An 11,580-nucleotide genomic window follows, 5' to 3' on the forward strand; every position below is an offset into this window, starting at 1 on the left:
ACCTGCCGCGGCCACACTAGCGGCGCCCGACTCTGCTCCCACTTCCGCCTTCCAGCGCCTGCACTCGGGCCGGGGCACGTGAGAGCGCGCGGTCACCTGACCCGGAAAGAGGCTGGCCCGGGCTCGCAGGTGCGGGCCACCTAGCGGGCTTGGGAACCCGCACCTGCCCGGGCAGCTGGTGTGGATGCCGGTGGGAAGGCTGTCCACCCACGGGATTGTCCTAAGCTGTCAGCTAAGCCAGGGTGCACCCAGTGCCAGGGCTGGGTTATTTATTTTTGAACTATTTATTTACTTGCCTTTTTTTGAGACATGGTCTCCCTGTAGCCCCAACTGGAACTCAAAAGTAGGCCAGGCTGGCCTCAAACTCACAGAGATCCACCTGCTTCTGCCTCCGGAATGCTGGGATTAAAAGCATGCGCCACCACGCCTGGCTCATTTATTATTTTTATTTTATGTATATGAGTGCTTTGTGTATTGCCTGCATGTATGTAAGTGCACCTGTGTCGTGCAATGTCTGCAGAGATCAGAAGAGGACGTAGGATCCTCAGGAACTGGAGTTAGGGATGATTGTTAGCCGCATGTGAGTGCTGGGAACCGAATCCCGTCCTCTGCAAGAGCAGCCAGTGCTCTTAACCACTGAGCTATCTCTCCAGCCCCTATATTTGATTTATTGTGTGTATGTTTTTTGCCTACAAGTATGTAAGTGCACCAGTATCGTGCAACATCAGTAGAGGCCAAAGGAGGGCGTCGGATCCTCTGGAACTAAAGGTAAGGACTGGTGTTAGCTGCTACAGTGGGTGTTAAGCTGAACCCAAGTCTCTGGAATAGGGGTAAGTGCTCTTAACTGCTGCGCCATCTCTCCAGCCCCAGAGGGGTCGTATTTCTGACTATGGAAACAGGTACAGTTATTAACACACACACACACCCGCCCGTGTTGAAAGAAGACCTTCCCATCCGTGGTGAGCTAATCTAGGAGCTCTTTAAGAGGGATGCCCAATACAGGAAAACCCCCAACCCTTAAGTTTGAATTTTGCATATTTACACCACAAAAGTAGGTTGATTGCCTGAAAATCAAACTTAAGCATCTTGTATTTATATCTGCTGCTGCTGGCAGCCCTTGTGCCTACTGTGTGCCAGGCCCAGTTCTAAATTCTAGAAGTGCATGTCTCCATCTTTGTGGAGGGTCTGTTCTTGTAACTTTAAGCAAAAGTGGAAAGGAAAGGAGCTGAGAGATGGCTCTACGATTAAGAGCACTGGCTGCTCTTCCAGAGGACGGAGTTTGGTTCCCAGCACCCACATGGCAGCACATAACCATTCATAACTCCAATGCTAAGGGATCCAACACCCTCTTCCATCAGCATACCTGCACATGTTGCACTTGCATACATGCAGGCAAAACACTCATACAGATAAAATAAGATATTTAAGTTAAAAGACAAAAAAAAGGTGAAAAACTTCAAAACTTTTCCAAGTCCATAAAGTGCCCCCATGGTGAAACCAACCTCCATTCCCTGAAAGTTGTGCACTGAACCTTCTGAATTAGCACAAAGGGTCTCTAAGTAACCCAGGCTGACCCGGAACTCATCCTGCCTTTAGCCTCCTGAGTCCTGGGATGACAGGGATGCCTCACCAAGCCGGGGAAGCAGAAACTTTTGTTTTTGCAGATTCCAGTCCCTGTTTATTTATTCTTGAGACAGGGTCTCACTCTGTGGCCCTGGCTGGCCTGGGACTTGCTATGTAGACCAGACTATCTTCAAACTCTCAGAGATCCTCCTGCCTCTACCTCTGCTAGGAATAAAGGCATGTGCCACCTTGCTGAACTGACACATTTTAAATCAACATTCTTTTTTCTTAAGACTTATTTTATTCCTTTTAATTCTGTATATGTGCATGTATCTGTGTGTGGGCACTTGCACATTGAGTGCAGGTGCTCTCAGAGACCAGGAGAGTGTCAAATCCCCTAGAGCTGGAGTTTCACACAGTTGTGAGCTGGCCGATATGGGTCAACATTCTTTAACTAATGGTCTGGACCTTTAGCGTTGACAAGTTGAATGAAAGCTCAACTTCTCACTATTAATCAAATTAATTACTGGGCCTAGGGGCTCATACCTGGAATTCCAGCACAGGAGAGGCTTAAAGCAAGAGAATCACAGTTCAGGGCGAGCCTGGGCTACAAAGTAAGACCCTGTCTCTGTACAACAAAAGTGATTGGTGAAAAGTAATACTAGTCATTTAATTAGCTCTAAGAACTGTGTATTAATTATTCCATTATTTTTAGTTCTTTTATGTTTGGATGGATTCTAGTTATTAATGTAAAGTTGTTTTTTGGTTTGGTTTGGTTTGAGACAGGGGCCCCTCTGTAGCCCCCCTGGCTGGCCTACAACTCATTGTATAGCTCATGCTGGCCTTGAACCCAGAGATGTGCCAACCTCTGCCTCCTGAGTGCTGGGATTAAAGGTGTGGACCACTGCACCCAGCCTTGCTTTTGTTGTTGTTTTTTTTTTTTTTTTTTTTCTTTATATTTTTATCCCAGTAGTTGGGAGGCAGAGACAGGCCAAACTCTGTAAGTTCAAAGCTAGCATGGTTTGCATAGCAAAGTCCAAGCCAGTCAAGGCTAGCTACATAGACCCTGTATCAAAAAACAAAACAATTCTATATGTGTACTTTAATTTTTGAATATTGGTGTTTTGTTTTGGTTTTGGTTTTGGTCTTTTTTGAGACAGGGTTTCCCTATAGCCCCAGCTAGCCTGGAACTCAATTTGTAAAACAGGCTAGCTTTGAACTCACAGAGATCTGCCTGCTTCTGCCTCCCAAGTGCTGGGACTAAAGACGTGCACCACTACACCTGGCTGAATATTATATTAATTTTTATTCTCTGTGTATGAATGTTTTGCCTGTATGTACATAAGTGAACCATGTCTGTGATATCTGTGCAATGCCTGTAGAAACCAGAAGAGGGCATCAGATTCCCTGGAACTAGAGTTATGGACAGTTTGTTAGCTGCCATATGAGTGGTAGGAACTTGAACCCAGGTCATCGCATGAGCAGCCAATGCTCTTAACCACTAAGCCATCTCTCCAGCCTCTTTTCAAATATTATTTACTGACAAAATTGTACTACCAAATTTCAACAATAATGTGAAATTTGTCACTGTTCCTATAATGTGAGTTTGCCATTCACTCCCTTTCCAAATTCTCTGAATTATACAGTCTTTCGATGTAATCATGTTACATCTTTTTTTAAAATTTATTTATTATTTTTACTTTGTGTGTATAGATGTATTGCCTGCATGTAGGTAAGCGCACCTGTGCTGTGCAATGCCCAAGGAGGTCAGAAGAGGCTGTCGGAACCCCTGGAGTTACCCCTCATATTACATCTTAAAGAAAACAATGATAAAAAAATACGTTTTTTTAAAGGGGCTGGAGAGATGGCTCAATGGTTATGAGCACTGGCTGGTCTTGCAGAAGACCTGAGTTTGAATCCTAGTACCTACCTGGCAGCTAACAACTGTCTGTAACTCCAGTTCTAGGGAATCCGATGCATAACACAAGTGCACTTACATATATGCAGGCAATACACTCCTACACATAAAAATGATTATAATAAATAAATTTAAAAATTGGAGTTGGTGATTTAGCTTAGTGGTAGAGCACTAGAGAGCGCAAGCCCCTGGGTTCAGTCCTCAGCTCAAAAAAAAAAAATAAATAAAAATTAAACAAAAAAAAAAGAATATAGAGCTGGCTGGTTGCTGCATGCCTTTCATCCCAGCACTCAGGATTAATTAAGATTGAGGCCAGATTGGTTTACATAGTGCGTTCCAGGTCAGCTGGGGCTACCGGGAGACCCTATCTCAAAAAAAAAAAAAAAAAAAAAAAAAAAAAAAAAGTAGATCCAGTAAGATTATGTAGTCTGTAATGCCAAATTCTGCAACAAACCACTGATAAAATTCTCTAGAAAACTGGAAATAGTCTTCGCTACATCATTATTTCGTGACAGGCAGCACTGGCAGGCTCTAGATAGAGGGATGAGAAGAGCAGCAATAGAAAATGTTTGGGGATGAGCAGCAAGATGGCTCAACAAGCAATGACACTTGCTGCTGAGCGGGAGTGACAACCTGAGTTGGATCCCTGGGGCCCCCCATCGTGGAAGGAAAAGAGTGACTGTCCTGGGTTGTCCTCTGGCCTCCACATGAGCACCGAGGCACACTCCTCCCAATAAAAAAATGTAATCTAAAAAATTTAAAGAAATGTTTAGGGTTGAAAAAGAGATTTTGGCAATTGCCAACAGGTACCATCAAGACAGATGATTGAATATAGAACAGTTTGAATGAAAATAGATGATAAAGACTCAGATTAGCATTCAACCAAAATTTGCCAGGGTGTCATGGGTTAGATCTCCCAATTATGAAATCTCAGATTTGAAATCTGAAAGTCACTAATACCCCTTCTGTTCAGTTCAGCAAGTAATTATTTTCTAGAAAATTATGTGCCTTGCTTAGGGAGATAGAGCAAGAATATTAAATAAGGCAGACTGTTACCCCAAATTGTTCAAAATCAAGTAGGAATGCAATAGTGGTTTAGCATAATGGGTAAGAAAGTGGCTCTGTCAGTTTCGAGGTTATCTGGGGAGATGAGCTTGGCTTTTTTGTAAAATGGTACCTACCTTTTTTTTTCTCCAGCACTCAATAACTATTTGCTTTTGGTTGGCGAGCTTCTCCGTGTGGGAGGGGGAGGGTGCTGGCAGTGGCTTGAGCATCACTCACCCTCTGGTGGAGCTCAAAAAATGTATTATTTTTACTTTATGTGTACGAGTGTATTGCCTCATGTAAATGCAGCCGTGTTGTACAATGTCCTCAGAGGCCGGAAGGTGTTGGATCCCCTGGAACTGGCGGTGACAGATAGTTTTTAGCTATCATATGGGTGCTGGGAATCGACCTGGGGCCTCTGTAAGAGCAGCCAATGTTCCTAACTACTGAGTCATCTCTCTGGCCCTAGAACCTACCTTCTAAAAAAAATTTATTTATTTATTTAGAGGTAGGGTCTCACTATGTAGCCTTGGCTGGCCTGGAACGCACTATGTAGACCAGGCTGGCCTCGACCTCACAGAGATGCTCCTGCCTCTGCCTCCTGAATTCTGGATTAAAAGGGTGCCCCACCACACCTGGAAAAATAGCCCCTATTTTATTGGTTTGCTGTGATGGATCATCTATACTTACTTTCAACCATGAGGATATATATGCAGGTTTTGTTTTTTAAAATAAGGCGCTAAGAAGTGGATGCTAAGATTTCCTTAGGTGTCCCCCAAATTTTACCATGCAGGCATGTCCCTGGCTGGGGCTAGCCGCAGAGCTGCGCATGCGCGCGGGTAGTAATCCCGGCTGCGGCCTCGAGGGGGCGCTGCCAACCCGCCAAGGCTCCTCCACGTTCGCCGAGCGACCGGCTTGCAAACGTAGAAAGCGCAGGTGCCGTGCGCATGCGCGCTCCGTGCTGCTCAGCTAACATGGCGCCTGTGGAGCACGTTGTGGCGGACGCCGGGGCTTTCTTGAGGGACGCGGCTCTGCAGGTACGCGACATCCCGGGGCGGGGAGAGGGGCCTGTGCCAGAGACCCTGTAGGGGAGCACGTGGGGTCGGGCGAGAGTGAGCCGTCCGGTCTGCCCGCAGGACATCGGGAGGAACATCTACACCATCCGGGAGGTGGTCCACGAGATCCGCGACAAGGCCACGCGCAGGCGCTTGGCGGTCCTGCCCTATGAGCTACGGTTCAAGCAGCCTTTCCCGGAATACGTGCGGCTGGGTGAGTGTCAGCTCGGTTTGGTGGGGGAAGTTGGGGGCTGCTTCGTCAGAGCATTTGTTTCCGAAACAGTAAATTCTAGATGGTTGTGAGAGAGCGCCTTCCCGGGCCTAACTAGCTGTGTGCCCTGGGACGCAGTAGTAGAGCGCTTGCCAAGTATGCAGAAGGCCTTGAGTTTGAGTCCCCTGTCCTCCCAAAAAGAGACCCTGTCTCTAAATAAATAGGTAAATAATTTTAATTAGTTTTTAAACAATTATTTTTTGTGTGGGTGTATTGCCTTATTCTATGTTAAGTGAACCCATTCATGCAGTGCCCACAGAGGTCAATAGAGGGCATTCGATCCCCTGGCACTAGAGTTAGGACGGTTAACTACCTTATGGGTGCTGGGACTAGAACCCTGGTCCTCTGCAAGAGCAGCCAGTGCTCTTATCCGCTGAGCCCATCTTTCTAGCCCTAATAAAGCATGTGGGTGCTGGGAATCGAACCCAGGTCCTCTACAAGAGCAGTTAGTGCTCTTAACCACAGCCATCTCTCCAGCCCCATAAAACAATAATTTTTAAAAGGAAGGAAAAGGGATGTGTTTAGGCCTTGTGTTAGATCTGAAAGCAAGCTCATTCTCTGTAGGAATTAAGGCTAGCAGGGGTTGGAATTGCGTTAGAGGCTGATAGCGGAGATACCATTACCCACTCTGCAAGTTGTGATTTCTGTAGCTTTCTCCACCAATAGCTGTGCAAAGTTATTTCAGCTTTCGGAGAAAATGCTAATACGTTGTAGGATTTGGCAAGTCAGAAATGAACTGACATGTAAACATTTTAAGCAGGTTCCTGCTACCTGATCTAAGTACATAGTGAACTGTAGCTTAGCATCTTTTTTTAGTCAACAAATGTGTTTTAATATAGATATCTCCATATATACATATACTCCATCATAGATCAGTGTGGCAAATACCCCTTCTTTAGCCAGGACAGCTCCGTGGCACTCAGAGGTCCTGGAGATGGCCCAGAGAGCCTAGATGTGACAGTGTTCGCATATGACACCTACCAGGGAGCAGTGTTATTAGGTAAGTGGCAAGATGCACTCAGAGTGTATACTACGACCTCATGTGGGTTCGAGCTCTACTACATCGTCTTTGTTATCTCTCCATCTGGTATACACAGCTCTGTTAAAGGTTTTTTCCATCTGCTCAATGAAGTTCAAGTACATGGAGACACGTGGGTCCGGCACACAGACTCGCCCTTGGACAGCTCCTTGTAGTGGAGAGCTCTCACTTCCCATGGCAGGCACTAGTCACTGTCACATGTGTTGGCCATCATCTCCACTGCCACCTCCACAGCCAGCTATTAGGCCCAGAGTGAATCATCTTCACCCAGTATCCTGGAGGGAGCCTCCTTCTGGTCTTCTAGTCTGTGGTCCTGGGGAAGATCACAGTTCCCATGACTTAGGGCAAGTACTAAAAGTTGCTGGGTACCCAAGTAGACTTGTTAATACTATTTTTACAGAACATGTTTACAGAATACTTATTGTTCTGTGTGCCATTGTAGAAGAAGACATGTTTCTGTTATACAAGAAAATGTTACTGTTTGTCAGAGTCTCAGGCACAGTAGTGACCATTGCCATTTACTGTGTATTAAGCACAAGTGTGCATTTCTTAAAATCTTTTTGAAAACTATTGTTACAAAACAACCCTCTTTTTGTCTTACCATAAACCATTGTTACGGCTTCAGTTCTATTTTGGAATCAGATCATATACATAGACACAGAGGATATTAGATCTAAGAAAGAAGAGGGCTTCTAGCATAATACCAAAGCTTCAGCAAGGACTCTCATCACGGGAAAATACTGTGTTAACATTACTGATGTTCTGTTGGCCTTGTTCTGTTCTTTGACCTTACTGATTGGAATGTTTCCTTAAAGCTGTCTGGCATGTGGCTCTGTGGTGGAGAATACAGACTTCTTAGCCATGAGTAGAAAAAGGTCAGAAAACACATAACTGCTGCAGTTTTTATGGGATATTGATTCTTTGTTTGTTAGGTTGGTTTTTTGTTTTGTTTTTCCAGAAGAACTCTGGAGTTGGCCTTGAATTTGCAGTGTAGCAGAGGATGGCCTTGAACTCCCTGTCCTCCTATCTTCAGCTCCTAAGTGCTGGGATTACAGTCCTGAGCCTCTATTCCCAGATGGGATATTGATTCTTTCTAAGTTCTTTTGAATGTTTTTATTACTTTTATTTATTGGGAGGGCTGGTGTGCGTGTGACACTGTGTGTGCAGGATAATCTGTGGAAGTTGATTTTCTCATTCCCCCATGCAGGTCCTGGGGGTAGAACTCAGGTCATACTGGCCCATATGTTTTTTTGACACTGTTTGGTTATTCAAGGACCTATCAGTTTCTGCCCTTAGCTGAAATTGGAACCCTCTTGTTTACAGTGACTGAGTTTTCAAAGAAAACCGGAGACTACCCCAGCCTCTCAGCCACTGATATCCAAGTGCTGGCACTCACTTACCAGTTGGAAGCAGAATTTGTTGGAGTATCTCATCTAAAGCAAGAACCAGAAAAGGTAAGTCAGGGGTTGGGTTTTTGTTTTTTTTGTTGTTGTTATTGTTTGTTTTTAATATGTATGAATGTATTGCCTGTATGTGTGTAATAAGTTGAGTTGTGTAGTGCCCTTGGAGGTCAGAAGAAGGTGTCAGATCTCCTGGAACTGGAGCTACAGATAGTCATTAACCACCATGTGGGTGCTGGAATCAAACCCAGGTCCTCTGCAAGAGCAGTCAGTGCTCTTAACCGCTGAGCCATCTCTCCAGTACTTTTAAGTAAACTTTATTATGGGAACTGTCGGATACATGAAAGTAGATGGACTTGTATAATGGATCCAGAGTCCCTATCCTAATCCACATCCAGTTGCCATCCATAGTTGGTCTATTTTACACATGCAGAGCCACAGCCCTGAGTATTTTCATTGTGACATCATGTGCTATTTTCACAGATACTTAGTTCTTCCTGTAATCTCTAAACCTTTAGATTGCAGACTCTTAGAAATAATAACGACAAGCTGGGTATGGTGACCTCACACCTTTGATCCCAGCACTCTGGAGGCAAAGGCGAGTGGATCTCTGTAAGATCGAGGCCAGCCTGATCTACATAGCTAGTTCCAAGACAACTGGGCAATGGGGAGACCCTGTCTCAAACAAACACAAAATAATGGTGTTGACCTTAGAATGGCAGGGGTGATGACTCGGGTGTAAAAGTGCTTGCCATGCAACTTGATGACCTAAGTTTGATCCTCATAACCTGTGTTTTTTTAAAAAGATGGGTGCAGTAACACTCCTACTGCAAGATGGGAGACAAGGCAGAACTGGCAGGAAGCTTGGTTACATAGCACAGTGGCAGAAACAGGAAAGACTGCCTGAAACAAGTCAGAGGGCGGGGATCAACTGAAAAGTTATCCTTGGACATCCCCATGCACACTCCGTCCCGGACCCCCTGCCCCCATCCTCTGTCTCTTACACACATAAGAAATGAATATTTATTTATTTTTCCCTTGTATAAGGAGGAGTCTCACTGTGTTGTCCAGGCTGGGCCTGAACTCTTATTTTGTGTGTGCATGAGCATGGCATGGCTCACTTGTGGGGGTCAGAAAACAACCGGCCGGTGTTGATTCTTTCTTTCCATGTGGTCCTGGGAATAGAACAGGTCCTTGGGCTCGGTAGCAAGCTTTTTACCTAATAAGTCATCTTGTCGTCCCTAAATCAGTATATCTTAATAATATCCTCAGGGGCTGGGGATATAACTTCGCTGGTAGAGTGCTTGCCTAGCATGCATGAAACCCTGAGTTTGATTCCCAACAGTGCATAAATTACAAGTTGTGGTTATACCTGTCCTGTAATCCCTGTACTCTGGTGGTGGAGGCGGGAAGATCAGAGGTGCAGGGTCACCCTTGGACTACAAAAGGAGTTTGAGGTGAGTCTGGGCTACATGAGACTCCATCTCAAAACCAAAAAATAACCTCAGAGCCACCATTCACACAAAATTAATATTGGCCCCTAATGTCACTAAATATCCAATTAGTATTTACATTTCCTCATTCTATAGTATTTATTAGTTATTTGTTTTGTTCAGAATCCAAATGAAGTTTATACATTTCATTTAGTAAATTTAGCAAATATGTCCGGTTCCTTGTATTATCTTTGAGATGGGGGCTCAAGTAACCCAGGCTGCCTAGAATTTGCTATATAACCAAGCATGACCTTGAACTCCTGATCCCTCTGCCTCGACCTCCCCAGTGCTGGGATTACAGGTGTGTAACACCACACCCATTTTATGTGATGCTAGGGATCAATCTCAGGTTTTGTGCATGCTAGGCAGACACTCTACTAGCTCCCCCAGCTCCTCCTCTGAGCTAGATTGAAAAGAGTGATAAATTTGTCCTTGAGTCCCATTGACTTCATGCACTAAAAAATTTTAAAAACCAAATAATTAAGCTGATAATCATTGATATTTAAGAATGTTGACAAAGAATTGCTCAGTTTCTCTACCATGTAGCTCAGGCTGACCTCTAACTCTCCATTCTCCTGCCTCCACCTCCTACGTGCTAAGATTATACTTTTGCTAGGCTCAGGTTCTTTGGCTACTTGGAACTGCCCTCATTGATTTCAGTCAGGTTTAGAGTTCTCCAACTTAGCCTAAAAGTGATACCTAAAACAGACCCTCATTTACCGAGATGTTTTGGGGGATGAGTGAAGGGGTTAGTTTCATGTAAGCCCCAACTCTGAACACAGTGCTGCTAGTCTCTGTTCTTCCTGTTGGCACCAGTCAAGCTCACAAGCTCTACAGACCTTTCCCTCAGCATTTTTGGCAAAGAAATTGTTTTGCATCAAAAGCCGTAGAACAGGCCAGACCACACCTTTAAAAAGATCCAGCACGTGGAGGCAGAGGCAGGTAAATCTCTATGAGTTTAAGGCCAGCCTGTTTTACATGGTAGTGAGTTCAGAGATATCTCAGTTGGCAGAATGCCTGGCTAGCATACACAAGGCCTCTAGGTTCAACCCCAGCACTAGTAAATAGGCACTCCTTCAATCCCAGCCTTTCTAAGGTAGAGGTAAGAATTTCTGTGTGTGTGTGTGTGTGTGTGTGTGTGTGTGGTTAAACCTGAACCCAGGGCCTTGCGCATGCTAGTCAAGCACTCTTTGACGTGGAGGTAGGAAGAACACGTGTTCATAGTCACTCTTGGCTTTAGAGGCCAACGTGGACTAAATGAGAATATCTCCAAACCAGAAAACAAACAATAGGTGGGGTGGGGTGGGGCTTTAGAGCTGTGACTGCTTTGACCCAACAGTTCAGCTCTAAGGCATTCAGCTCAAAGCTGTCATCACCACAGATACTTGCCAGTTTCACAGATCATGTACTTCACAGCTTTATTCATTTAAAAAAATTTTATGTAAGAGCACTCATTTTGTGCAATGCTCGGAGAGGCCAGAAGAGGGCGTCAGATCCTCTGGAACAAGTTACAAATGGTCCTTAGCCACCATGTAGGTGCTGGGAATCAAACCTAGGTCCTCTACCAGAGCAGCCAGTGCCATCTCTCCAGCCCCCTTATTTATGATGGCACAAATGTTCTAAAAGTATTTATTTATGATGGTGTCAGGACCACTGAACATTGCCATTTTATAAAAGTATGTTTTTATATTCTTTAATTTTTTTAAATGTTGGGTATCTTTTATTTCAATAACTAGGGATAAATAATCTTGTTTTGTTCTTTGATTTTTTTTTTTTTTTTTTTTTAAGGTTAAAGTG

The 11,580-nt window shown here is 44.5% G+C and overlaps 2 protein-coding genes across 3 annotated transcripts in view; one reads left to right on the forward strand and one right to left on the reverse strand.

The window, feature by feature from the left end:
* The window catches only part of Wwp2 (WW domain containing E3 ubiquitin protein ligase 2), a 149,072-nt gene extending 148,711 nt beyond the window's left edge, over window positions 1-361 (reverse strand). Inside the window, exon 1 of one of the 2 annotated variants that reach the window (XM_008833710.3) lies at window positions 3-361. The gene's annotated coding sequence lies outside the window, so the exon portion shown is untranslated. The remainder of the gene's footprint in view (window positions 1-2) is intronic. The other variant, XM_029563775.1, reaches the window with a different exon arrangement.
* Window positions 362-5,303: 4,942 nt separating this feature from the next.
* The window catches only part of Nob1 (NIN1 (RPN12) binding protein 1 homolog), a 16,665-nt gene continuing 10,388 nt past the window's right edge, over window positions 5,304-11,580 (forward strand). The window contains exons 1-3 of the mRNA XM_008833743.3: window positions 5,304-5,562; window positions 5,662-5,794; window positions 8,214-8,344. Of these exons, the coding sequence (XP_008831965.1) occupies window positions 5,473-5,562; window positions 5,662-5,794; window positions 8,214-8,344 (354 nt within the window). The 5' untranslated portion in view covers window positions 5,304-5,472. The remainder of the gene's footprint in view (window positions 5,563-5,661; window positions 5,795-8,213; window positions 8,345-11,580) is intronic.

Source organism: Nannospalax galili, unplaced genomic scaffold (assembly GCF_000622305.1).
Source record: "Nannospalax galili isolate Female #2095 unplaced genomic scaffold, S.galili_v1.0 scaffold410, whole genome shotgun sequence".
NCBI lineage: Eukaryota > Metazoa > Chordata > Mammalia > Rodentia > Spalacidae > Nannospalax > Nannospalax galili.